The 27,702-nt window shown below is 54.0% G+C and overlaps 9 protein-coding genes across 9 annotated transcripts; 8 read left to right on the top strand and 1 right to left on the bottom strand.

The window, feature by feature from the left end:
- Positions 1-989: 989 nt before the first annotated feature.
- On the top strand, positions 990-3,165 carry PG997_005572 (S-adenosyl-L-methionine-dependent methyltransferase; the record flags this gene model as incomplete). Its single annotated transcript, XM_066809887.1, has 3 exons — positions 990-1,644; positions 1,704-1,935; positions 1,995-3,165. 3 exons carry the CDS (start codon positions 990-992, stop codon positions 3,163-3,165), a joined length of 2,058 nt encoding a protein of 685 aa, XP_066668810.1.
- Positions 3,166-3,722: 557 nt separating this feature from the next.
- Positions 3,723-4,509, top strand: PG997_005571 (uncharacterized protein; the record flags this gene model as incomplete). The annotated part of the gene is made up of 3 exons (XM_066809886.1): positions 3,723-3,961; positions 4,026-4,112; positions 4,173-4,509. The coding sequence occupies 3 exons, from the start codon at positions 3,723-3,725 to the stop codon at positions 4,507-4,509; spliced, it is 663 nt and encodes a 220-aa protein (XP_066668809.1).
- Positions 4,510-5,418: 909 nt separating this feature from the next.
- Positions 5,419-6,369, top strand: PG997_005570 (uncharacterized protein; the record flags this gene model as incomplete). The annotated part of the gene is made up of 1 exon (XM_066809885.1): positions 5,419-6,369. One exon carries the CDS (start codon positions 5,419-5,421, stop codon positions 6,367-6,369), a length of 951 nt encoding a protein of 316 aa, XP_066668808.1.
- A 128-nt stretch (positions 6,370-6,497) lies between these two features.
- On the top strand, positions 6,498-7,552 carry PG997_005569 (NAD(P)-binding protein; the record flags this gene model as incomplete). Its single annotated transcript, XM_066809884.1, has 2 exons — positions 6,498-7,318; positions 7,432-7,552. 2 exons carry the CDS (start codon positions 6,498-6,500, stop codon positions 7,550-7,552), a joined length of 942 nt encoding a protein of 313 aa, XP_066668807.1.
- A 597-nt stretch (positions 7,553-8,149) lies between these two features.
- Positions 8,150-9,262, top strand: PG997_005568 (S-adenosyl-L-methionine-dependent methyltransferase; the record flags this gene model as incomplete). Its single annotated transcript, XM_066809883.1, has 1 exon — positions 8,150-9,262. One exon carries the CDS (start codon positions 8,150-8,152, stop codon positions 9,260-9,262), a length of 1,113 nt encoding a protein of 370 aa, XP_066668806.1.
- Positions 9,263-10,207: 945 nt separating this feature from the next.
- Positions 10,208-11,449, top strand: PG997_005567 (uncharacterized protein; the record flags this gene model as incomplete). The annotated part of the gene is given in 3 exon segments (XM_066809882.1): positions 10,208-10,220; positions 10,234-10,635; positions 10,800-11,449. The coding sequence occupies 3 exon segments, from the start codon at positions 10,208-10,210 to the stop codon at positions 11,447-11,449; spliced, it is 1,065 nt and encodes a 354-aa protein (XP_066668805.1).
- Positions 11,450-12,687: 1,238 nt separating this feature from the next.
- PG997_005566 (uncharacterized protein) lies at positions 12,688-13,845 on the bottom strand (the record flags this gene model as incomplete). Its single annotated transcript, XM_066809881.1, has 2 exons — positions 12,688-13,565; positions 13,746-13,845. 2 exons carry the CDS (start codon positions 13,843-13,845, stop codon positions 12,688-12,690), a joined length of 978 nt encoding a protein of 325 aa, XP_066668804.1.
- Positions 13,846-23,474: 9,629 nt separating this feature from the next.
- Positions 23,475-24,865, top strand: PG997_005565 (uncharacterized protein; the record flags this gene model as incomplete). Its single annotated transcript, XM_066809880.1, has 5 exons — positions 23,475-23,501; positions 23,558-23,691; positions 23,804-24,013; positions 24,092-24,197; positions 24,359-24,865. 5 exons carry the CDS (start codon positions 23,475-23,477, stop codon positions 24,863-24,865), a joined length of 984 nt encoding a protein of 327 aa, XP_066668803.1.
- Positions 24,866-25,773: 908 nt separating this feature from the next.
- On the top strand, positions 25,774-27,336 carry PG997_005564 (Pantothenate transporter liz1; the record flags this gene model as incomplete). The annotated part of the gene is made up of 2 exons (XM_066809879.1): positions 25,774-25,855; positions 25,949-27,336. 2 exons carry the CDS (start codon positions 25,774-25,776, stop codon positions 27,334-27,336), a joined length of 1,470 nt encoding a protein of 489 aa, XP_066668802.1.
- Between the last annotated feature and the right edge of the window lie 366 nt (positions 27,337-27,702).

The raw sequence follows: 27,702 nt of genomic DNA, 5'->3' as shown, positions 1-27,702 counted from the left end.
TGTCAAACTTGGCAGGAACCTGCTTCGATGTTAGAGAGGCGGTCTTACAAATTGGTCAGATAAGATCTTGTTAATTTTTCTTCGGAGGGGATAGATGCTTGTAGTTGCAGACGCAGCAAGCTAAAAGGCGGACGTTTTACAAAGAAGCTACCAAAATAAATCTCACCAAATTCTCGTTTCGACGAGCATTATATTGAAACGAATCGACAAGAGTAGCTGTTTTTCATCAAACGAAAGCAATTCCTAAGCATCAATCGTCCTCGGTCTTCACGTACTTGACGTCAACAATAAGTGACGGGATGGTTGGGCCCACACAGAACAGAAATTGAACGCAAAGAGAGGATATCGCCAACCCCTTTTAGCAGCCTAATACGAAAAGTGCACATCCCCGTGGTCCAGTTCAACAAAGACACACCTCTATTCAATATTTCAACTTTCGGCGACTTGGAACTGTCAGGAAGCCGGTATCCAAGTTTATGGCCTCACACATCTGGTCTTCCTCCCCGGACCGATATTCGAGTTCCTCTACAAACAACTTCCAGAACCAAGAAATCCAAACAAAATTATTTTGCACAGAATCACTTTACACAGTTCAAGAGAAGCACCTTACCAGCTTTAGAGGTACTCCGATATCGTACCTTCCTGAGAGTTTCTCCCCATCAGACTCTGCTTGGTACAAATTCCATTTCTACTTTCTCTCACACTCAGTCACTGGTCAACGAAAGGTTCGATCTACCAACACTTTATTTTGTTTATCTACTTGCCTACCCGTTCTAACACCTTCAAACCCTTCAATGACCTTACTTCCCTGAGTCGCCGAACTTCCTTAAATCGTCGAAATTCTTTGAATCGCCGAACTTCCCTGAGTCGCCGAACATCTTGCATTCATCCAGCTCTCATAGCGAGACACGCATCACCATTACACGGCTTGTCTCTTCACCGTTACACGGCTTGTCTCCAACAAAGCTGCAAGAGCTGTACATCACATCATGGCCCGGCGATTCCCGTCCCAAAGAAGCACTCCCATTATTAACCTTGACGAAGATATCAGAGTTACACCCGTCATTGATCTTAGCGAAGACAATGATGAAGAGGTTCGCCGTGAGGTCGGGTTGGTCATAGATTTGACGGGCGACGATGATGAGCCTCAGGTACAACGCCGTCCTTTCTCCCATGTTCCACCGATCGAGATCCCGCCTCAAGGCGTAAGCCTTATTCAGCACAATGGCTTCCACATTCGTCTTGGCAGTCATGTTGAGGTCATGGCTATACCAGCCAGCTGCCAAGCCCAGTTTCTGAAGGTTACAGCCATCGTGGACCTACCAGATGGGGTTTTCGTACATGGATTGCCCTTCGCACGAACTCGTCATGTGAATAATCAGCTGCCTAAGAAGCTCAACGAGGTATGCCTGATCCTTGACTCGGCTCGCGACGATCCGCGAACTGAGGAGCAGCAAGCTACCGTCGCTGTTCCTCTGCACCACGTCATCAAGACTCGAGACCTTGAGTGTACCAATGCCGACTACCCGGTTTTTAAGTATCAACTGAGAAGGAACGACGTTCTTCATACTGAGGAGAATGGTCGACTGGTTTGTCGATGGAAGCGCAAACGGGTTTGGGCAAGTTCCCAAGCAAGACGAACAGGTAAGCTTACCCATGTCTTTCCCATATTACCGACATGAAAACTTACTAGCAGTCTACAGGCAAGCCTCCAAAAGAATTTGCGATCATACATATCGGCCCTGAAGATGTCGCCAAGGATGCATATCGTGTGTCGGAAATGGAACGCTTCAATGATTGGACCGCCGGCAAGACCCGACATGCTCCAAACCCTGGTGATGTTCCTATCCAAAACCACGCTTGGAACTTCCAACCGTCTGGTCGCCACCAGAAGTATTCTTTTGGTGACATCTTCTGTGGTGCAGGCGGAGCTTCGTGGGTTTGCCCTTACCTAAACGTTTATAGGTGTATGTAAGACTGATGTGATGGTGTAGCACTGGAGCGAGAGGAGCCGGGCTAGACGTCCTGATGGCTTGCGACAAGGACAGAACCGCTTCCAGGACCTATAAATCGAATTTCCCGACAACCGAGGTTTTCAATGAAGACGTTTACGATCTCATTACCAAGAAGCTGTATCGCGGACCGAGACTCGATGCCATCCATCTCTCCCCTCCGTGTCAGCCGTACTCCCCAGCCCACACTATACCCGGGCAGCACGACGAGACAAACCAGGCTGCGCTTTTTGCATGTCATGAGATTATCAAGCGCAAGTGTCGTCGGGTTTTCACGCTCGAGGAGACGTATGGAATTATGAGCTGTGCGAACCACCAGGGTTTCTTCGATGCACTTGTGCATGGCTTTACCAATCTCGGCTGCTCAGTACGCTGGAAGATCGTGGAACTCAGAAATTGGGGCGTCCCGATGAAACGGCTGCGTCTGATCATGATCGGATCATGCCCGGGCGAGCCATTACCGGATTTCCCGGCGAACACTCATTCCCAGCACGGAGGTCATCTGCCGCCGTGGGCAACCGTCGCCAGAGCCTTGTCGAGAATGCCGAACGCTGCGAGACACAACGACAAGTCGCACATCGTCACCCCGGGTATGCGATTTCTTTTCCCACTGCCAGCATGGGACGCAAACAAAGCTCTGCCCCGGACTATCGTCACGGGGGGCACCCCAGGTGACAAACCAGGTGACTACCACCCCTCTGGCACGCGGAAGTTCACTTGTCGTGAGCTTGCGACGATCGCAAGCTTCCCTGTGGATTACAATTTCGAAGGCACTATTACGGAACAGAGACGCCAGATCGGCAATGTGTTTCCTCCGATTGCTGCACAGGTACTCCACACGCACTTGCGACAATGCATGGAGCGGACTGATCGAGCCCGTCGAGCTATGAACCCTCTGCCGCAGCCTCGCAATCCTAGTCCGTACGAGGCAATGGTGATTGATGACAGCGATGACGGCAACGATGTCATCGTCGTTAATGATGACGATGACGAAGATGTTGTCATTCTTGACAATATGTATGACCGACCCTCGTCGGCTGCGTCTTCGCGCACGCTGGGACGCTTGGAGTTGGAGTTGGATGATGACTCTCCTGATGGCAACCAGCATGCCATGGTTCTTGATGTCGACCAACAGATCATCGTTATTGACTGAAGGATCTTCTTCAGGCGTTACTTACATGTATATAAGTAGATAGACTCGAAGATCAAAGGCGCCAACCGACTCGCGCTGGATCTTTGAGAAGAAACCACATGTTGTTACGATAGTCGCTGGGACGAGGGAACATGTCTTTCGATGGGGGCCTGCATTCTTCTTCTTGAAGCGCTATCGCGGTTCACTAGAAGAAAGAATGCGCAAACTCTACACTGCGCGACTCCCGAGCATCATTTCCTTAGATAGATGAGACCTTAGAATGAGGTTGGCTGAAAGATTGGCTGAATGACCCGTGGCCACGACAATTGAGCAAAATGCTAGGTTCACGAGAGGTGAGGTTACATTGCCCTGCAGGGCTTGTGCTTGTCGGCGATTGCAGCCACCGATAACCGGCGGGGCGTGGCCGAAAGGGGCCTGGCGCAGTGGAGCCGTAGTTTTCTCCTTCAAAGCGCGACGCTACCTGCGTTCTCCGACGGCATCGTGTCCATTTCTCCCCGAAACCTGTACAACTAGAAGTGAATATACCGCCGGCCTGGTAGCACTGCAGGGCATCATCAATGCAGCCAGCCGATCCAGCTCCACCACTCCCGACTGAGGATGGAAATGGCACTCCCTCAACGACCGCCGACAGTCCACACGGCTCGGCGAAGCGCAAGAAGGAGGAGAACGGCGGCGACAAGACCGCCGGCCAGAAGCGCCGCAGGAGGGTGTTCTCCTGCCAGTCGTGCCAGCGGCTGAAATGCCGCTGCGAGTATGACCCCGGCGCCCAGGCCTGCCATCGCTGCGTCACGCTGAGGTAGGCTCCCGCATCACCCGAACGCCCGTCAACCCCCTATCGCTGACCCCAATCCCGTGTCCAGGATCGAGTGCTCACTCAAGGGCGAGGTCTTGGATATCCCGAGTCACCCCAAACCCGTCGACAATGGCTCAACGAGCATCGAAGAGAGGTGAGCGGGGCCCCCGGACTCTCACAACTCACTTGGATCTCATAACTCAATCATCAACAGGCTGGCCCGTCATGAGAAGTCCTTGGCCGAGATTAAGAGCATGATGGAATTCGTCTCACGCCAGTTCGGACTTGTCGGCGACGCTCATCGGGTTCACTCATCAGCACCCGCCAACAACACCGGTGTTGCGCGGTCGGAATCATCGAGGGAGGACGAAGGGCCGGAGAATATTGCAGACCCTGTCGATTTGGCCACCACCTCGGCTCCAACGGTCGTCCTACGAGAGATCGGCGAACAGGTCACACAAGGCTACCGACGTCTTGAACATGTCAAACTTGATTTGGTTCAGCTGCAGCTCCTCGATGAGCAAACAGCAACTGAGCTGGTCAGGCTGTGAGTTTGCTTACGCCTGTTTGTTTCATCCGGAACTAGCCGCTGACATACATCCTAGATTCCTTCGGAACCATGGTCACTTGCTGCTGGTACACAACGCAGCCGATTCCCCCCGCCGCAGACCTTCGCCAGATCTCTCCGTTCTTACACAGCGTCGTTTGTCTGTGTGCTATCCTATACCGGGATGACCTCTGCGGGACGCCAGCCCATCGCCAGGTCTACGAACAAGTCCGAATCACCCTCGGGCAAACATTGCTGTCGAGTCCTTTGAATCTTGAAGAGATCAATGCCGTGCTGGTCATGAGCGACCATGCTGTAAGGGAACACCTCAAGCCACGGGTTCTGAGCATCCGCTGACACACTGCAGGACGGACCAGAGTACATCGACAGCTGGCTTTTGACCGGGTATTGTGTAAAGCAGGCCATGCTGAGCATCAGCTTCTCCAAGATTGTGAACAACATCAAGCACGGTAGCTCGAACATCCAAGACCGCCAAGCTATTCACTTATGGTCGACAGTCTGCCTGCACCATCTTCAGTAAGACATACTCTATTCGGGGGCTCCATGGTGCCAATGAACGCGCTAACCATTGCGAGCAGTTGGGCTGCGACTACCGGGCGACCGTCGGTGCTCCAATCATCGTACATCAATCAATGCAACATCCTCCTGAGTTTCTACCAGGCCAGTATGCAAGATGGCATGCTAGTGGCAGAGGTTCTCCTGTACTCTGTGCTGCATTCGAAACTCCGGAAGAGATCTTATCTCGATGCCCACGGCGAATGCAGCGAGTTCAAGACATGGAAACAGAAATGGAATCACTTGATGTGTAAGCAATTCCTAGTCTTCTAGCCCCATGTCATTTTCAAGCTTTGTCGCTGACATACATATAACCACAGCACTGCCCACTGCGTCGATGCTGCGGATCGGGTATTATGCGGCGTACCTGATTCTCGCAGTCCATGCGCTCGAGGCCAGCGGCGAAGCCATGAGCGGCAAGACCTTCCTTTCCAATCTGTCCGTTGATTCGCCCGTCAGCAGTATCCTCGACACACCGGACCCCAAACCCACGAAGAAAGATGCGCAGACACTGCAGGCACACACAGCGAAGTATGCGCACTCGGTTCTCGAGACGTTCGTGGAAATGCCTTCATTCCTGATGGACACAATACCGACATACCTTTGCCTCTGTATCGGATACTCGGCACTTATCCTGGCCCATTACGATGAAAGCCAGTCGAAGGTGCCGGCAGCAGTCAGTGTCGGCCTCATCTCCAAGCTTGAGGATTGGTGTATGCGTACGCCAAGCAAGTCGTGGGCCATCAAGTTCGCGAAACTCGCGCGGCAGAGGGTTGAGTCCAGGATCGGCACGGGCTCGTCCTATCACGGTGATTCGAAAACCACGCCCAGGGAAGAGGAGAGGCGACATCTCCCCGGTTGGAACCAGACAATGCCGCTTTCAAGTTATCCCATGTCTACACCGGGCCATGATACATCGCCATCGTCAATAGCAGACCGGAATTTCGAAGGCAACGATTTCCCCACCGCAGCAGAAACGTTCCCACTTCCTCCCGAGGCCATGCACGCAGCCGGGTTCGACGTCGCTCAACCAGTCATTCCAAGCATGGAAGACTTCTTCGGCGGAGGTTTCTTGCACTTCATGGGGCAGCCGCCGCGGGCTGAAACATCGGCGGTACAATCCCCCTCAACTAAGCTTCTGTGGTCCCGGACGGGCAGTTTGCGGCCCATAGTTCCACCTAGATCTGGCGAAACTCTATGCAACAAAGAATATCATGTACATACTATCACGGTGAATCGGCAGGATCAATTCGCCCGATCATGCGATCGGCGCAATTGGTATTTGTAAGGCGGGCTGAACTTGATGCCAAGGGACCATAATGTGTATAAATCCTGTATATAAATTTCCATTACATTTCCACTATAGATCGGCCAAAAAAGCACACGGCAAACGGAACCTCCCCCACAGGCAACAAAATGACAACTGCGAAAAGAAGCGTCTTGGTGGTCGGAGCGAATGGCTATATCGGCTTGGCTGTGTGCCGGGCATTCGTGAGGGCAGGATGGCGTGTCTTTGGTCTGGTCCGCCGGGCAGAAGTAGCTTCATCGCTCTATGCGGCCGAGGTGACGCCAATCATCGGCACACTGGCGGACGACTCGGTGCCTCAAAGACTGTACAGTTATACGACGACAGTCGATGCGATCGTCGGATGCGCCGAACCTCCTGACTATTCGTCTTACTACCAGCAATTCACCGCTCTCATCCGTCGCGTTGCCGAAACTAGCAACGGCAACGGCGTTCGGCCCTTGGTGCTGTTATCTTCTGGCTGCAAAGACTACGGCACGACCGACGTAGATGGGACACCGAACTTGGCTCCTCACACGGAGCTGTCGCCGATCAGCCCTCCGGCTCAGCTGGTCTCGCGGGCAACGACGTCCACGAAGATCTTCGAGCTCGACGACGTCGTCGATGCCGCGGTGCTGCGGCCGACCAATGTGTACGGCTACGGCAGCAGCTACTACGGGCTCGTTTTCGACTACGCCTCCCGCGCTGCCGCCAGTGGGGCGCCGGCGTTGTCCATCGGCTCCGACCCGGCCAGTATCATGCACGCGCTGCACGTGGACGACTGCGCCGAGGCGTATGTGGCTCTCGCCGACGCTGAGCGCGCCGGTCGCGACAGGGTCAATGGGCAGTGTTTCAACATCTCGGCGTCCCGGTACGAGACGGCGCGCGATGTGCTCGCGGCCTTGGCCAAGGAGTACGAGTTTCCTGGGGTGCCGTCTTTACTGCGGGGTCTGTGGCGTCGCAGGATGACCCGGCGTTGGCGGCGGTGTTTGGGTTCAGTCAGTGGGTGGACAGCGGGAAGATCAGGGAGTGGACGGGGTGGACGGAGAAGAGGATGCTGTTCAGTGAGGACCTGCGTGTTTACCGGATGGCGTACGAGGCAGCTGTCGCTTCGGATGGGGGCGGGACTGGTGAGATGCGGACGAGGATGGAGGAGCGGTGGTTTCAGGGGCGCGGGTTTGAATGAGGCATCGGCAGGGTTGCTGTGAGTCCTTCCTCACGCACATGTACGATGCAGGAGACTTCAAGAGTTTTTAAATTTGGGTTTTGAGGTTACACATGCCGAGGGCTCAGGTACACAGCGAGAGCCAGTGAGGTGAGCTGGTTGAGTAAGTTATGTAAGTACATAGGTATGTTGTAGCCAACATCAGGTCGTCCGTCCGTCTAGTGTTGCACATCCAAATACACAAGTCCTGCGAGAACTAATGCCAGCCGCTCCACGAGTTTGAGTGAGGCTTTGCGTTTCGGATGATAATTCCCTCGTGGCAATTTACCTCCCGCATATGCGAAATCAATCTCGAGGTCATTTGGAGTGAGCTGAGGGGCACGCATGCGGGGTATTTGTTTACTTGGAACAGATGGCTGCATATCAAACAGTCAACCCTCGTCTTGCAGGCAGCAATATCTCTTATTCTTCATGCAGAATGCAGAATCCGTAAAAGCAAACAAACACCATACAGACTGTAGCCTTCATCAGTGCAGATTCGCAACACATTTCCTCTCAAGATCGTCGTCTTTTTGTCCATCTGCAAACCACTTGCTCCATGGGATTTTGCTCGGCACAATGGTCCAAACCCGCCGCACAGCAGCAGCGGCAGCGGCAGTAGCAGCAGCAGCAACAGCATCTGCCAATAAGGACACTACGGCCGCAACTTCAACCGCCCATAATAAGAACAAAGCAACCGCGACTACTACCTCTGCCCCTACTGCTACTACCACGACGACTGCCGCAACTACAACTGCTGCTGCTGAAGCCATCACCAAGAACAATGCGCGCTTCAACGCCGAGGCCGCGGCGTGGGACAGCAACCCCTTCATCCAGGCCATGAGCGCCGAGGCCTGGCGGGCGGTCCAGCACCACGTCACATGCTTTAGGGACTCATCCGACGCCGCCGGCCCCGCCCCCCGGCCCGACGTGCTGGAGATCGGCTGCGGGACCGGCACGCTGAGCCTGCTGGTCGCGCCGCACGCGCGCCTGCTCGTCGCCGTCGACGCCGCCGAGGGCATGGTCGAGGTGCTGAAGGCGAAGCTCGCGGATAATGCTGAAGCCAACAAGGCTGAGGAGGACGGCGATAATGATTGTGGAGGTGAGGAGGCTGGTGATGATGAGAATAGGCAGAAGAAGAAAGAGAAGAGCCGCTTGCCGAAGAAGGATTTCCCGAAACGTCGTGCCCATCTGCGTCATGCTCGAGGACCCGGAAGACCCCAGCCTGCCCCCGGAACGCAACAGCAACAGCAACAACAGGAACAGGACCAGGAGAAGCCAGCGCAAGAAGTCGGCGGTCGACCTGATAGGATCAAGTTCGACCTCGTCCTCTCGCACCTCGTCCTGCACCACATCCCGGACATGGCGCCGGTGCTGCGCACGATGCTGGGCTGCCTGAAGCCGGGCGGCGCGGTGGCGCTGACGGACTTTGAGGACTTCGGCCCCGCGGCCCGCAAGTTCCACCCGGAGGGCAAGATGGAGGGGGTGGAGCGGCACGGGATCCCGCGGGCGCGCATGCGCGAGCTGATGCGGGAGGTCGGGTTCGCGGACGTCCGGGTCGAGGTCGCGTGGACGGCAAGGAAGTCGGTCGAGTCGTTCCCGGGCGAGTTTGGGGATAGGGCCGAGGGCGGGGAGGGGAAGGGGGAGATGATGGAGTTTCCGTTCTTGATTTGCACGGGGAAGAGACCGTGAGGACTGCTTCCGCAAGGACTCAAGCAGGTGAAGCAGGGTAGCTGGATGGCTCTAGATGGAGGGGGGTCTGGCTGGACGGTTGCGCGCGTTGGATTTACGGCGAGGGATATGGACATATGCACACCAAGGCATTGACGAGGCATCTTACAACCCTCTGATGCTTCCTTCCCCTGGTACATTCTTGTGGTTGCTTCCTGCGGATATGGATTGTATAGAGTAGCTGTCTGAGTATCTACACACATATACAAGTACACAATTCTGATGCTGTTTGCTGCACAAGTTCTTCAGTTGGACCGTGATAAGCCATGGGGTTAAAGCATGTCAGAAAAGACATGCTGCACTGAGTTGTTGGACAGAATTACCTCTGGTGTAAGTGCGGTACCTCCCGACTTAGACTACAATACCCCAAGACGCATGGACCCCCCACCTGGAGCTCACTGGAGGGAGGGATTGGAGCTAAGCTGGGCCTTTTTTTACTTTTTAGGTTTACTTTTTAGGTGCCACCGTCTTCGGGTCAATTGGGAATTGGGGGAACGAATGGGCGAACAGCCAAGCTCCATCCTCTTGGGAAAAAATAATCTCCCTGATCATCGAAGGCCATTGGATTTGCAACAAACCAATGAAGTAGCCGCCAATTTCCTCGAAGTCGCAAATTCCCACCACGGCCAGCAGACAAACACCCCCCAGCACCAATCCTCGGGAACAAACGAATCGCTGCGACAATTTGGCATCGAGTGCGACTTTTCCTTCGCTCTTTTCCCCTCTTATCTTATCTGTCCAATTCGATCCCGCCGCCGATTAATGGGACGGGAGTGGCGTACTTGAACATCGACCAGCCCTTGCCTACATACCCGACCTACCGACTACTCTCTCTGCCTTGCCGGAACCTCGAATCGGACTCAGGCGCCCTTCGTGAGATAATAGTAAATCTCAAGGGACGGATACATGGCCAGAATCGGTAGCCCACGCAGCGTGGCCGAAGCCACCCTCTTCACCTCCAACACGCCGCACGCCAACATCAAAAGGCCTCCGCCGACGCTACCTCTACCTCCTCTTCCGCAGCCGCCGCATCCTCCTCCCAGAAAACCGCGCCCACAATGTCGTCAACAAGACAATCAGCAGCCTCCGCCTCCAGGCCGGCAGCGGCGGCAGCGCCCCGGAAACCTACTATGCAGACGCCCGGCGGCATGCCACCCTTAGAAACCGCCCCGCCGCCCCCGAGACGCTCGACGAAAAGGTGCGGCGGCTGCGCGCCGCGCATCTGGCGGCCAAGAACCACGACGTATCGAAGATGGACAAGGTCATTGGCGGCACGAGGAGGTACATGGACGCGGCCCATCGGTTCACCGTCATGGGGCTGATCGGTTTCAGCGGTAAGTCTTCTTTTTCCCTCGTCTTTCTCCTTCGGGGAGGGGTTCGGGTCTCGAACCACCTACCGCCACCCATTGCTGCCAACAGGCACTACGGCGTAGCGCAGCATTGCGAAAGAGTCGAGCATCCCCCGCTGACATGATTGTTATTATTTGTTGCTGTACAGGTCTCGCGTTAGTAGTCACCGTCTACGCCACCGTGGACATGATGATGTACAACCGCAAGCGCCGCAACGAGTTCTTCGCCATGCAGCAGACCCTCCAGTCCGACAGCCTCGACGCCGCCCGCCTGGCCTACATGACGGGCAAGGCCAGCGACGAGCAGATCGCCATGGTCGAGGACGCCACCGAGCGCGCCAAGCAGGCCGGCGTGCCCCTGCCCAAGCTCCTGAACCCGGCCCGGACGGCGGCCACCACCGAAGCAGATGCGCCAGCGTCTTTCGCCGCCACCAGCACCGCCGACAAAACCGTCTGGCCCGGCGAGTCCATGCAGGGCGCCTCCTTGAGCGGCGCCGGCGAGGCCGAGGAACCGAAGAAGAAGGGCGGCCTCAGCAGTTGGCTCTTCTCGGGCCTCAAGAAGGAGGACACCGCGGCCGGCGCCGAGAACAGCAGCAGCAGCAGCAGTAGCAGCCTGAACTTCAAGAACGAAGAGGCCGCCGCGTCGGGCCGGGTCATGCGCGCCATCGACGAGCAAAAGGACAACGTCAAGGCCGCGCTCGAGACGGAGCGGGAGAACCAGCGCAAGGGCGGTCCCCTGGACCAAATAGGCCTAAACGCCCCGCAGGAGAAGCCCCAGAAGAAGGGATGGTTCTGGTAGACAAACATCTGGATGGAAAAGGGGGTGCTCGGGGGCTTTCCCCCAAAAGGACAGGCAAGACAGACAAGACAGACATCTATCAAACGTATGTCTGTCTGTCTATTTTGTCGTCTATACTTGTACCATTGGGGAGAGAAAAAAGAGCTCTCTCTCCATGTATTACATACATATCGAGTCGCACTCTCGAGGGCCCGTCGTCTCGCCCGCTGTCTTTATTCCCGCCCGCGCGCAAGTAGAGAGGGTGGCATTTATTGGTACTACCTACACCTATCTTAGGTACGATAGTAGTATAGTGTATCGGTGTATCATCATGTTATGACTACTTACTGGTTGGTGTAGATGGACGACGATGGTGGTGCATCAAAATCAGGCGTTCATTGGGGTCGGTCTATCTACTACATATATCTACGTTTCTGAAAGTACCCAATTCCGGGTTGTACATACCTTTCTTCGCATCTAACATCTTCAGCAGCTCTTCGTGAATGAAACCGATACAGAAACGTCTGCAAAACCCCACCCATCCCCCATATACCCTATCGCCGTCATGGGGTTGCTATGTGGTCGTTTAGCCTGTGATGAACTACCCTGTTATACATGATACATACTTAACCCCTATCATTACTCACCAAACGCGCAGTTCGTCAGGAATCCAGTCAGTCCCCGAAACGCACGTCCACCCTACCAAACTCGCCATGATGGTTCACAAAAACGCAAACCCCAAGAAAATGTGGCATCATAGGATAGATGGGATGTAGTTGTTGTTGGCAATAGCATTGTTTTCTACTTTCAATATTGTTTATCATATGACGCCAGAAGCGGGTCACGCTGTCAGTCGGGTCTTATTCCTCTGCTGCCACCGGGTTCATCCCCATCGCTATATACTCGACAAAAAAAGGTCTGCCAAGCGAACCCAATGACGTGATTACACCCGTTCCTTTCCCAAGGTGAAACCCCTGAACTCCGAACCCAAAATCAAATCCATAGCTTGTATGCAGTAAACGAGTGTAAGGGGTATTGTGGCATATAACAGGCCTTCAAAAGCAACAAATAAATCAAAAGAGGCAGGCACAGAGTCACGCATGCCGCAACCTCTTATCAGCAGCCGATGTGCTGAGGCAATCAGCGATTGGCAGTAGTGGTCTGAGATGAATCATCTTCTCCGCGTCGGGTAAACGGTATCGGAGGAATTCGTGAAGCAGCGGCGCTTGGGGCGCAAGTGCTAGCAACATCATCTTCGCTCACGATATGATGATATGGTTGAAGTGGCCCGGTATTTTCTGCCGGCACTTGTCGCAGTCCGCCCGGTATCCTATACTGAACGATTTCTTCATGCCGGGTTGGAGCGTCCAGCTGTTGACGGTGTGCTTGCTACGCGAGTGGCCATACTTGCTGCGCGGCGAAGGGGTGGCAGGTGCTGACGATGGCGAGTTGCCCTCTTCAGAGCAAACATCACCATCCGCGTCCATCATGCCCGTATCAGCTTCTGTGGCTGGTTCATGGCATATCTCCAAGTTGGGATGCAGCGCTGCCATAGCAGCGGGGTTGGTCGAATGAGGCATGTGCGGCAGATACGGCCGCTGCTGAGACGCATCTAGCACCATTCCAGGGCTGGTGGGCAGTTCCTCGCCACCGCTTTCGCTAATAGGGGACGGGAGTCGCCGGTTCTGGATCATAGACCATCCTGCCGAGCCATCCAACGAACGCGGGACCGAGGGATCCGCTGCAGGTGGGAATGCGTGATGCTGTCCTGCCCCTGTTCCAGCACTACCCATCTGGTTTTGGAATTGCTCGACTCCGAAATTCGAGTTCGCAGCATGCATTTGCTGGTTCGCCGAGGTCCAATTGTTTCCCCGTACTTGAGCAGCAAACGTCGCATTGATGGGAGTCGGGATCCGACCGGTGTTACTCGCGCCATATCCGTCACCCATTGACTGGTCAGGAGCGTTCGCCATTCCCTCCATCATATCCGTGTCCCTGTCTACTTCCATTGAAGAGTTGGACGCATGCTGCTGCTGCTGCTGCTGCATGGGCAGCGTGGAAACCCATGGCGAGAAGTGGGACTGAGACTGCATCTCTTCCGAATCCGAGTCCGTGGGTGTAATTGTGGTCGCGGCCACTGAGTTCGTGGGGAAGCTGGGCGGGTGGGACCACCGTTTGTGCGGAGGTGACGAGCGCAAAAGGCAGCGAATGCAGACGTTTCTACGCGCATCATATGGTTAGCAGATGCACCATTGGATTATTGCTTCGCAATTGGAAAGCTCGAAATTGCGGGATGCGAAGCCAAAACTTACATTACGATGATCACCGAAGCTCAGCGACTCGGCCGAGCCATTATCCTCCTCCTCCCGACCTCTTTTCCTAGTGGCCTCGGGCCAGCGGTGGTGAGTCTCGAGCATGATGGTAAGTTGGGGATGGAACCGGTAGGGCACAGTGCCAAGAAAAGCGGGTGGTTGCGTATAAGTTACTTGAATGATGACAGCGCTTTGAAGCTTGAATACTAGGGGCGAAAAGGGCAAATCCAATGGTTGGCGAGTGGGCGTATGAGGTATGGACAAGTGTATTAGACGGATGGGCGAGTTTGCGGGGGAAATGGGCAAAGGGAAGAGTTGGCTGGCGGATTCGTCGTGATCGTGGCTGAGGTCCAGCTGTGCAAATAAACGAGTCGACGCCCCCAACCTTGCTCATGCCAGACGGGGTCTCCACGTGATAAGATCTTGTTCAAATCGTTGATAGCAATGGAGCAGACCAGGCTGGTGTCAAGATTGAATGAACCAGTTATTCCAGGGTTGGTTGGGAGGAACCAAAGGAGAGGTAGGGTGGCGCCTTTTGTGAGGTGGTTGGTTGACGAGATGCGCCGAAGTGATTAGGAGCCGGTACTTTCTGCTGACCGGGTATGCGATGCGAGCTTTTACAGACTGAAAAATTAACAAGATGTGAGAATTGAACAATTAAGTTAAAGTGTAATAAGGACAGCTTCCGGCCTCCTCAAGATGCAAAGATGGGAGAGAAAGAATGTGAGGGTTTGTTGGATTGAATAAGACAAGAAGTTTAAGACTGCAATACCCTTATGGGACGAAGGGGGGGGCCAAGCAAGGTAGGAGGAAGCGGCCTAGCAGAGGGTGGACTTCAGCTACAACGGGGAAAAAGAAAAACGGTGGCAGACAAGGTGGCCGACAAGAAGGAATGACGTGTGTGGGTGCGCAGGCTCAAAGTCGCGATACAGGCAGCCAGAAATAGGATGGAATGGGAAGCACTGGAGAAAAAAGAGAGAGGGCGTGAATAAGAATACCAGATAAACAGCGTCGCAAGGAAGCGCAATTCGAGTGGTGACCAGCCAAGTCAGGCAGTCGTCAAGTCACGACCCGTGCAGCCGTGTCAAATCTACCTAGATCCAGGTCCGGGTCTCCAGGCTGGTCTGATGGGTTGGGATGGATGAGGGTGGGTACGGGTACGGGTACTCACTTGCAGCTTAATAGATTGATTGATTGATGAGATCTTCCTCGGGCAACACTGCGCAAGGCAAGACAAGGGGAGGAGAGGGCTCCTTCTGAGGACGGACGAGAGAGTGCAGTGAGACAGGCAGCCTTGGCAAGACCAAGACAGTACTTTTTTGACTGGTTTGATGGATGGATGCCGGAGGTGGAGAAGTGGAATGGATCAATGGAAATGCTGGCTGGGTGCATCGACATAACCGCACGCCTGACGCCTGTCCAGAGCCTGTCCGGTAAACAAGGAAACCCCCAGGGCTGCCAAAGGTGAAGCTTGCAGCCTGTGAGGGGGCTTTTTAGGTAACACTCCAGGCTACATACTTATGCGCTACCGTACATATCTCAGGCAGATAGACGTGCCCTCAACCAGCCCTTCAATTGATGTGAATTCCACGATGCATCCCCAAGACATTTTGGCACCCTTGGTAGGTAGGTAGGTACACTACCTACTCTATAGCCAGCTGGCCGGCTGAATTGGCTTTCTGTCGGGACAAGGGATAGACAGATACTGACTGCTACTCACTCGCACATACGACCAGCATGAAACCAACCCCACAGCCCAACCTGCCCCAGTTCTGGAAGAGGCCGATCCAGAGCCCTCACCAGGTACTGACCAGGAGTCAGATTTTCTTCTTTTGATGCACGCACTACTCAGATCTTCCCATCCCAGGCATCAGCTCGTTTGCAAGTATGTAGGGCTGTGTGAACTTCGCATCTCGTTTTGGATCTTCGACACAAACAACGGGCAGGCACAGCAAATCCACACGCGCCGCCTAGTGGTGGACAAGCCGGTCCTGAGGCTCAATTGCTGCTGCGCGCTGCCGTCACAACTCCCAGCTGAGCAGCATGGTACCTATGTCAGAGTCGTGGTGTTAGGGATGCGATGCGTTGCATGACTGGCGCTAATAATAAACACAACTTGTTCACGGTCCGAGTCCCCGCTTCCCATCATGCTGGGCAAATGTGCTGCATGCCGCAGGTGGGCTTTTCTTGAGTGACGATGGCCTGCAGCATGCACCTGCATCTGCAGTTGCCGTATGGAGACAATTGGAAGGTAATCAACCACCATGAAACTGCTATTATTCACTGCATATAACACCGACGACGCCTGGACCTCAGTTACCTGGCCGATCAAACAGAAACAAATAAGTGTAAACAATACAGAGAAAGAAAGAAAGAAAGCGAGAAGGAAAAACGTTATTCAGATTCACCCCCTAACAAAAAGTCATGGGTTCTGTCTGTGATGGACAGTATTTCCGACATGGAGCTGTAGTGGCTGATTAGCAATAACGGGAATCCCGAACGCTCGGATTGGCATCCTCCTCGCGGTCGGAAAAGCTCTCCGATAGCTAGTAGGCCTGGCACTAGAATTTTCTACCCTACTTCCTATTCCGTGCCTTATTAGCTACCTAGCCTGCACGGTTTCGAAAAAGGGGGTTTTCTCGTAACCTCATGACGAGTCAGGGTTGGCATTTCCACCTTGGTCAGCATCTGAAATTGCGTGCACTTCCTTCGTCGCAATTGCTGCGCGAGAGGGAGGTCACGAGCGGTCAACGACGTTGTGTCGGTGAGAGTCGTGTAAGTAGGTTAAAGTGCCACAGGAGCCCCAGACAGCAGCGTTTTCGGCGGGCGAGGAAGATGAGGGAGTTTCGGAATTGTACGGAGAATGCTGGACAGAACACACCACTCAGGCACAGCGACAGGGCGGTCCAGAACAGCCCAGATCCCGGAGCGGCTCAGCGCGACATATTTCAACCTTCCCCACTGGCCCGTTCCAATGGCCCGGTACGCGCGACTGTGACCTGCCCGCCTGCGGCTGTAACTTCACCTTTTTTGCGTCCTGACGGGGCGAGCAGCGAGGTCTTCGACGGGACTCTTTTTCTTCTCTGACATGGTTTCAGAAGTGCTTCATCAGCCCCTGGGATCGCCCGCCAGCGATTGTCAGCGACAATAGATAAGGGCCAAATAGACTGACATATTTACCCACACGTGTCGCAAATGTCACGAGTTATTACGTACGTACCTACCTGCTGTTTGTATTTTGCAGGACTCGCCTGTTGTCCCATTTCGAGGGTGGCGAGGTTGCATTTTCCCAATCAAGTAACTGGCTTGAAGCCGGGTCTCTGTCTGGACCTATGGAATGATATGGCGAAATGCATGCGCGTGCTGTGATGTCAATTCAGACGGGGTTTGTGCGTGTGCCAGTGCGCAATGAATGCAGCTCATGAATGTGGTTCTTATGTCATCAACTAGGTCAAAATGCAGCAGCGTCACATCCCAGGAGAGGGGCGGCCAAGTTAAGCCGTAACGTAACGTCATCTTCCCTTCCACTTAGCCGGGACCCTGAATTGCACTGACGCATCTGGGCCATGATCGTTTTTTTTCCCTCCCTTCTCTCCGCGTCAAAGCTCGGGTGTTTAGATTTCCCGTCGTGGTAAGGTGAAGAAGATCCTTTTCCGCTAAGGAGAGATAGTCGTAGATTGCCTTTAGCTCAAACTCAAAACTCAATCGTGTAAATCAACGTTCATGCCTGATGGGGGCCACAGAACGAACACGCGAGCCCAGGGGTCTAGAAGTTAGCTCTGGCTACCGGAAACGGCGCAGTACTTACAACAATGAATGCAGGGAGTGTCAGCCTGTTGTCTCTTATCCTATCCTGCCAATTGGTCCAATCAGTGATTGGCCTGCATCTGTGTGAAAATAGTGTGCCCCATCCTTGAGGTCCTCGGGGGTCCTCAGGGGTCCTCGGGTTGCGGCCCTGTGAATACATGATGTGCTGAACCACAACAACCAAGGGGCCATCGCGTAGATTGTGCCTCAACTTTGAAATTCCAATAGCCGGAGCAACTATGCTCTTAGGGGTGTTGAGAAGCCGGCCATCGAGGCTCTCGTGATGGGTGAGTGAAAAGGATCACCTCATGGGACCGGCCTTTGTGGCCTCGAAGCTACTGCCGCCATCCCTGCAAAGATTACATTACAAATGCAAATATTATTGATTGCACCGTAATCACATACGTCAACATGTGTGTGTAGTCAGAAAACTGTAGGATGTTGAAATGGCCAGTGGTCGTTCTTCTTTACAAATCGACCCTGTGCCAAGTCGACTCGGCAGAAATAGGAAATTATGCTTGAGTCTTCGACAATACTTTTCGTAGAACTGGCAGCAACTGAATATAAATACAGGGACATGTGCTTCAATGGTCTTGTGTATCAAAGTCTTCTTGCTCGGACCCGGATATTCAAACAGTCCCCAGGCAGCTTATACGCGAGCGGTTGGGTAAAGGGGTAGGCGAGCAGGCTGTGGTACTTGTTCCAGAGAATCCAATGATCCAGCTCACAGAGCACTTGAAGGAAACTGGTGTGTATGATAATTCTATGATAGAGAGGCTAAATCATGTACTCAGTTTACTGGACGCAGTAAGATGTGCGGCAACGTACAATGGTAGAAATGCAAATTCATTGTTCGACCTCGCACACATGTATACAGAACGACTGACACGTTATTTTGGTTTCGTCTAGTGACTCCTGAGTAAAGTTTCTTGACTACAGCTCGGCATTGTATCAAGTAGCTGCTCTTATGTTTACCCTACGTGTTGTAGTGGTCTGTTTGACTGCTATACAGCAGAGCATTCTTGCGTCCACCTTGGCAGCCTCCTTGATGTCATCCAATACCTCAGTCGTACTTCTATTGCAATTGGGCATTCAAACTAGAACTTGGCCAAGGCAACCTAGTGGGATGATAGACAGCACGTTGAAAGTAGTTTCAAGCATGCTACCGCTACAATGGCATGTAAGTCAAGAGGCGTTGAAATTATACCACTTATCACCTCGTATGTTTCTCATTCGGGGCTTTCTACTTGTCACCGAACCCCTTTCCTCCACCATGTAAGCACCAGTCGTTTTGTGTATGCGCAATCTAGTAAGCCCGAACTCTCTACGAGAGGCTTGGTGCGAGTTTATACGCCACCAAGTGTTCGAGTTTCGACGAAGGACGTTGCCACAAGTCTACAGTTTTCATCTTGAAAAGGCTTTAGCCCCGATGAGCTTTGCAACTTTGTGACGATACACATGCCAACAACGTGGCAAATGGTACAAATAGTCAGTATGAGTGAGACTTTCACCCAGGTGACCCAGTTTAGCCAGCCCCTATTTCCACCGACAGCTCATCACGAGAAGAGAGGAGCCCTTCTCGGTAACAAAGGATACAGGTCACGAACGATCTGGTCCATAGAAGATGCAGCTGCGAAATAGAGATATCTTTATTTACTTTTCTCAAACCCCTTTCACATGCCAGGCCAGCCTGACAAAAGTGAGAAGAAGAAGACCCACGCCGAACAGGTTACCCTCTTAGATACAGGTTCCTTCATTTGCAGGTACAGTGTCACACAATATTGCGACAAGAGAATCTACCCATGGATACAATCGAGAGGAAAGAGTTTTCTCCGTCCCGGTGATTAATACGGCAGATGATCCCTCGGGCGTTCTAAATATAATGTTTGAGAGAGCCGTACCTCACTCCCAATCGAACGGATGCCCTCAGTGGATTCGTTTCGTTTTTGCTACGCAGAGGGCATGGACTGAACCAAGTGAAAAAAAGAAAGGAGCATGGGCGCTGCAAAGGCCCGTATCAAAATGCAAAAAGGGCCCTTAGCTAATAAGTTCCCGCGCCCGTCGAAGCCCGCCACCTGGTCAGTGACAACATCTGAAAACAGTAACGTAAGCCGGTAATTTATAGACAACAGCGGTCTGGACGTCTGCTTGTAAGCAGTTGTAAGCAGAAAAGTTCCCTGGGCCCCCGGGCGTGTTCGTCCCGGATTTCGTCCTCCGGGCTCCCGCCCGTCCTTGTTCGCTCCATTGCGATGGAGCAGGGGCTCTGTCCGTGTTGTTTCCAGCAATCTAAGCGCGATGGTCGAGCCTTGTTCTGAGCCGGCCCGCGAAGATATCGCGAACTGGGCTGGGGAGATTTTTTCTCCCTCTTCAATTCCAAAAAATAAAAAAATCGTACGTTGTCCTGGTGTTCTTTCCCCACAGCGTTTTGGGGGTATTCGGGTTCGGGTCCGGTCGGTGGATAGAATGGGCACTGGATACTGTCGAGGTCCCTAGAGTCCCTTGTATTATAAGACGCCCGAAAACCAGCTGAAAGCTCTGGATTTACGGCACGCGATGCTTGGTGTTTGCGGTCCCAGAGCTCCGGTTCGAGCTCGTCTTCCGGTCTAGTGGACAAACGGGTGGATCGAATAAAGGGGCTTCTCATCTGCTCTTACAGGGGCGCCCACGGGCCAGAGCTCAGCTTACAACATCTGGGATGGCGACATTTTTGTGTTCGCCATTTCTCGTATTTGCCTCTCTCAAGTGTGTATTCTTTTTTGGTGTAGGCGCAGTCATGCAAGCAATCCAGAGGGGCCCGAGAGTTGTCGGAAGCGAGCCGCCAGCCCTGCAGCCATCGCTAAAGCCTCTTCCTTATCTACTGGGCTGGGCATTTCCCATTTTTTCTGCCATTCTTCTTTAGGCTATCCTTACAGTAGGAACCGGGGCCTTCGCGACGAACCCATGTGGACCATTACCACGCTTGAGCTCCGAACGGAGCCCAGTATGTAAAGAGGACCAGAATAGGCCCGTGATAGTATGACTGCGGAGGAGGAGTGTGTCGATCCTGATCTGGGGGTTGTCAATGCATGCAACGGCGACCCGAACAGCTCTGTGGTTTGGGTGTTTGGGTGGTTTGGGCGGTCGCTCGGCCGTCGAGAATGATGGACGATCCGGATTATCATCATCTCTGACCCGACCGTTTCTCGCCATATGCATGTGATATCTATGTAGGAGCGATTGGCTTTCGGGTGTTTCTGGGTCGGGTGGCAGATATGCTTTCGTGACAGGTCTATCTTTGGCTTTTTGGGGGCCATGACGTTTGAGGACAAGCTGCCAGGGCAGGCTCGCTCGCCACACACACACCTACCGAAGCCTGTGCCCCTTTCATTAGTCCGAAACAAGCGATCGGATCCTATATCCGGAGGGTTGGCTGCCAAGCTTGTTATTCCCGTGACCCGTTGGCGATATTCCTGTGAATAGTGAGTGTATAGCGCGCCTACCTATCGTGACGCCCCGACTTGTCCGGTCCTCTTGGCTGGCACTATTCGTCTGCAGCAACACGTGGTCTGGTTCGTGCAAAAGAGCTGGCGTGTCTTCTTTCTGGAGAGCAGACAATATTTCGGCGAGTTAAATCCGAGGCATAGACGCTAGCCCGTATCGTCGATAATCATTTGTCATCGTAGCGTTCCCCCCCGTGCAACGCTAGAAGAGTTTTTGGACAATTCAGCTATCGAGTCGGGAGATGAGTATAGGCTGAGCTGTCGGGCTTTTGGAGGATGCGTGGGACGTCGGATGATTTGGTGGTCGTGAGAACAATACCCTTCCATTCTTTTTAGTGTCCAGCCGGCCGAACCGTCACGAGTTCAACGTTCTGTCAGGCACGCACAGCTTGTACTTGTATTTGTGCAGGCTCCACACGGGCTAGCCTGGCTGGCTGCCTGGCTCGTTCGCACGTTCGCACGTTCGGCTTTTTTTGCTCGGTCATACTAGCCCTCGGTAGTTCGACGCCCTCATTGGCGTGCTGACCGGGAATTCTGCAAAGTCAAAATTCGAGTAACCTGACCATGATCCGACAGCATGGCACGCCGGCGTTTGCATCATTGCTTTTAGGTTCCTTCTCACGAGGCCCCCGAACTAGGCATGCACATACATACTTACCCACCGGTTGAAAAGGTGGGAAAGCCCATCAATTCGGATCAGCACGTCGCATTCGTTGCGGGCAACTAGTGTGTATAAATTCTTCCGTCTTTCTTCATTAGCTGGTGGTTACATTTTCGTGAACGCCCTGTTCGAAGCAAATCGTTCGGGGAAAAAAGAACTTCCTTCCCACCAACAACACAGAACTGAGGCGTCGTTTGTATGAATGGGCAGGGTCCTGGCTGCTAGGGACGAGAAACTCCGGAGCTGAATACTATGTACTGCTGCTAAAACGTGTGGCTGTAGCTGTGAATACGACATCTCCACCAGGCCCGCCGTCCGCGAAGACGTTACAGGCGAATATACTCGGTCCAGTGTATTGTATGCACGCAAGCACGCCAAACCAGCACGCTGTGACATCCGGCTCCCGGCCTGCCAGAGCCGTTTGTGTCTGTTCGCAGGATGGCTTATATAAAAGGGATGTGCATCGCGACAGGCATGATTTCGAAAAAAGAGGAGGAGGGATCGAGAGCGAGAGGGCAGGAAAAAAAGACAAGAAAGCAGCCCACGGCCGGCTACATCTAGAAGGGATCGCCAAGGTGAACATAATGATCCCCGATCCTTGGTTGCAGCATTATTACTACATACACCTGTATTCCCACTGCCGGTTTCTGTGCCGCTTGACCGCGAGCCACCCACTATTAAATCTCCTAACGTCCACTAAACATGGGCCGCACGACCCAGGATCCGATCCGGGAGCCGACCGTAAGGCAAGTCGGCGGATCCCCGCCCCGTCGTCGAACCAATAACAGCGCCCGGACGGGACGAAGCTATTGCGGAATTGCTCCGTCGGCCAGCAGGCCCCCCAATTCGGTCCTTCGCTCGCGAACGCCCTCGAGCCACCCTGAACCCGACTAAAATCTTAGCAGGCGTGATACAATGTGGCTAGCAGGACTAGCAGCACGGGAATCGTCCCATGCCCACGAGCTTTTCGGTCTTGGGCGGTTTCGCATCTTCTCTGACACTTAACGGACGCTACTGTAAGTAGGCAGATACCTTAACCACTGTCCATCATCCAGGCCGATAGTAGAGGCTGCTCAGTCCGCCGCTAAGAGACCAAGCAGATGCCTGCACAGCGCGCCAACGTACCCGGTGGCCATGTGGCCATCCGTCCGGCTGGCTGTGGGGTGGTTGCCCTTCTTTAGCACATCGTCCTGACCGTTGATCCAGTACCCTTTCAGCATGCATGCCGGGCAAATAAGCACGCAAAGCCTAGTCGACTTCGGGACCTGGTATTGCAGGCCGTGGCAGCGTGGCAGGTGAGGCAAAAGCTGGGCAAGCGAACGATACCCTTCCCCCGACGGCCAAGATTGGCAGTCCGTTCGCGTCTAGAGGCCCTCTAGACTGATATGAGGCTCCGCAGCCGAGCAGACCTCGCCCTTTGAGCCTCTTATCGTTTCATCTCTTGCCTCCCCCGGTTACAGGGACCACCTCTGCATTAAATACAACATGGGGTTGCATATGATGCAGCTAGGCCCCCGTTTCTTTCTCTCTTGCTCAGGAGTCGCCCCAGCAGAGAAAGCCCAGTGCAGAAGAGAGCCAAGCAGAGCTGGCCCCGATGAGATTTGTTACCTGTCGTTTTTTTTCTGTTATAATACATACCTGCTCGATCTCCCACCCCCCAGAATCCCTCCGGCCGCCTTGCCGTGCCGCTTGAACTCTATTTGCAATAATTTCGTTTCTTCGGTCCTCCATCCGACTCCCACACCCGCACCCGCACCCGCACCGCACCCACAACACCACCAGTCGATATGGCGGCAACAAAGACAGACTTCCAGGTCGCATCTTTGGCGGCGGGCTTCAGCTTGGTTTCGGCTTCCTCACTGCCTGGGAGGCCATCAAGCAGACGAAAAGGAACAAGAACCCGGCCCGCAGCGCCTACATCTACATGGTCTGGGCCGAAATCGCCGTCAACATCGCTATCGCCGTCCTGGGCTGGCTTTTCTTGGACGGGATATTAAAACCAACGTAAGTTTTTTTTGTGCCACACACACACACACACTAGGCCCCCCCTTTTACGCCGCATGACGCCGCATGACGCCTCACTCAACCAAGATGCTGACCCGATACCGTGTTCCAGGGTGCCGGTGTTATTTTTTATTTTATTCTGTTGGGTCTTCGAGATCCAACTGCTTATGCAGATTATTATAAACCGTATTGCCGTCATTGCGGAGAGTCAGTCAACCGTCCGCTTGATCAAGTACGGGACCGTCATCATCATTACCCTCATCAACATCTCCGTCTTCATCATCTGGATCCCCTCGCACTTGGATCCTCCCGTGAACGACTTGTAAGTCGAGACTTCATCCGCCACTCCCCGGTTGACCAATGGAACCCCTGACTGATCTGTTTGTTTTCTATGCATCAGCTTCGTCCTTGCAAACAAGTACTATGATCCTGTATCTAAGGTGCTCATCCTGATTGTCGATGCCGCCCTGAACTGGTACTTTGTGAAGTCCGTCAAGGAGCGCCTGGTGGAGCAGCACGGTCTCGTCAAATACGCCCCCTGGTGGGCTTCAACACCAAACTGCTGGTAGTCTCGATTCTGATGGACGTAAGTATTACTCCCATTTTACCATCTCCCTGATGATGGCCCGAACCAGCAACAACCATACTAACCATGACACCAAAAAAGGCCTTCCTGATCGGCCTCATGTTCCTGCCCAACCCCGTCGTCTTCATCCAGTTCCACCCGGTCACGTACCTGACCAAGCTCAACATCGAGATGTCGGTGGCGAACCTGATCGCGCGCCTGGCCCGCGGCGGCAACAACAGCGACCAGTTCCACTCGAGCTCGTACAACAACACGGGCCCGCGCACGCAGCAGCAGCGCAACAACCCGCAGTTTGGCAACGAGCAGGACCTCGCCCTCAAGTCCTTCACCAAGTCGCGCATCCGCTCCGAGCCCGCCGACGACGACTCCGACCACGGCGTCGCCGGCAACGGCGGCGGCATCACCCCCATGGGCGGCATCCACAAGCGCCTCGAGTACGAGGTCACCATCCACCAGAACCCCTCGCCCGGCGGCGGCGGCAGCACCAAGCCCTCGAGCAGCAGCCACAGCGACTCGTTCGAGCTGACCAAGGACGACGAGATGGCCCTGACCAAGTACGCCGGCCACCCTCGGAGCCCCGGCATGTGAACCGCGGTCTAGTCAGTCGGAAAGAGGCTATTGATGAGGGGGGTGTGCGTGTGTGCGTGGAGCTTTCTCCCTCTCCTTGCTTACGACCCGGGATAGTCGATTGCTACCCTATCCCCCGCCGCCCACACCCTGCAGTGTAGGAGTACCATTTATCTCTAATGTTTTTGGAAGATGGAGAGCGGAAACGAAGATACCTGCCGTCCCGAGGAGGGACGATGACGACATTGAAGTTAAACTGCATTTCAGGGCAGCAGCCAGCACCGGGGTAGGCTCACTTCGATTCTCCGAAGTAAAGTAATCCCCGGCGGATGTACTACTACTACTACTACCACTACCACTACCACTATATGGGTACTCTCTCGAAGGCCACAGGGAGTGCCCAGCGGCCCAGGCCACGAAATTCTTGTTTTTTACTTTTTTATTTTTTCAACAGTGGCAAAGTGCCAACCACTTTTGGTTTGGTGGGAAAACGATATACCCACCGTCTGCATACTTGGCATCGAAGATACCCATGGAAGATGAGTTACAGTGTTCATGTTTAGGAGACATGATGATTGCGAGCGCATAGCATAATAATACTTTTTGGAACAATTTTACATATGAACTCTTTTACACTGATGTCCCTTCTCCTGAACCCCGTCATGGGAAGAAATATGTCGAATCGAGCGTTATCAACTACACCTGATTGGCTGGAGATAGCATACTGCGGCATATTCCGCTGCAGCATCCTCACGCCAAGTGAACCCCATTTCCCAAACCCAGCAATGCCATAGGCACCTTGATGGGCGCAAAAAGAACCTGATACCCCGCACATCCTATGAGGGTTGCTGAATTTCAAAGCCGGCCGCGAAGCGTTGGTCGGTAATTAATACACTACTGGGAACCCAACGGGATCAGAAGGAGAAAGTATGCCTATTGCGAAGCAGCCCAAGGCCATCTTCTCCAAGGGAGTCAAGACTCCGGAAGAGAGATGGCTTGTGAGGAAACTTGGTACGTAATTCCCAACTTGACCCACGGAACTACCCAGCCCCCTTTGGCTTACAAAAGCCGTCGTACAGCAGGCTAACTCCAATAACGGCAAAGACTTCGTGATCCTCACGTACTGCTGCATCAGCTCCTTCTTCAACTACCTGGACCGGGCCGCCTTCGCCAACGCCTACGTCGCGGGCCTGCGCGAGGACCTGCAGCTCGCGGGGCGGGACTACAACGTCGTCCTCTCGCTCTTCACGGCGGGCTCCGTCATCGGGCAGATCCCGCACGGCGTCGCCATCCAGCGGGTGCCGCCGCGCATCTGGCTGCCGTCCATGGTGCTGGTCTGGGCGGGGCTGACCATGTGCACGGCCGCGTGCCGGACCTACGCCCAGCTCTGCGCCGTGCGCTTCCTCCAGGGCCTCGCCGAGGCCAGCACGTACTGCGGGACCATCTACATCATCGGCTCGTGGTACCGGCCCTGCGAAGTCGCCAAGCGCACGGCCATCTTCACGGCGTCGGGTCAGGCAGGCTCCATGTTCGCCGGACTCATGATGACGGCGGTGCATAAGGGCATGGCCGGCTATGGTGGTCTGGCGGGCTGGCAGTGGCTGTTCATCATCAATGGCATCATCACGTGTCCTGTCGCCATAGGTGGTCTGCTGTACTTCCCCGACACGCCGGAGTTGACGCGGGCCAAATGGCTCTCCAAGGCAGAGCGCCAGATGGCACTTGAGCGACTGCCGCCGAAGCGGGCAGACGGACATGACATCAGCTTCAAGTCCCTGATCCAACGTACGTTTACCTCGCCCGCCCTCTACATCCTGTGCGTGTTCGCCGTGATCTGCGGCGCATTGGAGGCTCTTGTGGTGCAAAACCTGCTTCTCCTGTGGTTGAAGTATTACGACAACCACTTCAGCCAGAGCCAGGTCAATACGTACCCGTTGGGGGTACAGGCTGTCGGGATCGTGTCCAACTTCCTGGCCGCGGTGCACATCGATGCGACCGGGAAGCGGGTCCCGATGGGGATTCTGGCATGCGTGCTGCAATTGGTGTCTGCAATTATACTTCTCGTGCCGACGATATCGTTCCCTTGGACGTTCTTCGCGCACTATCTGGCCGGGACCTCTTACATGGTGAATCCGGTGTCGTACGGCTGGGCCAACATCATCCTCCAACGGGGCGGCGACGACGCGCTCCGGTCAGTGACGCTGTACGCCATGAATGCGGCCTCGACCTGCCTCTACACCTTCTGGGGCATCGTTCTCTACCCTGCATCCGATGCGCCGTACTGGAAGAATGGTTACATCGCCATGATCATCGTAGTCTTCGTCACGCTCGGCATGGTCTGGGTCGTCAACCGGCTGGATGAGTGGACCCTGGCCAAACATGCAGCGATGCCGGTTCGCGAACTGCCGAGTGCCCAGAGACAGGGACACGTAAGCGAGCCGTCGGGCCCAGAGAAGAACGGCATGTCTGTGACAAATGCGACGTCGCCTTGATGGACCGGGAAAACAAGTTAACCGGATATATATGGAGCTGTTAGCAGATCGCAAGTTCCCAAGATGATGTAGCAGCCTTAGTCAAGCTGTGGTGATTAATCCTTGATAATCTTTGTTTTACAGTTCTTGGCCTGCCATCGGGCATGCAGTAGCCTGATAGCCGATTGATGCTTCAACTGTGGAAATCGTAACCATAGACAGCCTCTCAAGAGATTGCGGACGATAATTGTCGCTTGTCGTCTTTGAATACAAGCAGGTAGGGACTGCGGGGTGTTTGGGTGTTTGGGTGTTTGTTGGTGCATGTGGGTATGAAAGGTGAAGGAGGGGCATTCCAAAGCTGATTGATAAAGCGCTGTTGTCAAAGCA

The sequence above is a fragment of the Apiospora hydei genome (assembly GCF_038363865.1).
Source record: "Apiospora hydei strain CBS 114990 chromosome Unknown utg000005l_segment0_segment0, whole genome shotgun sequence".
Lineage (NCBI taxonomy): Eukaryota > Fungi > Ascomycota > Sordariomycetes > Amphisphaeriales > Apiosporaceae > Apiospora > Apiospora hydei.
This window is presented reverse-complemented; position numbering and strand designations above follow the sequence as displayed.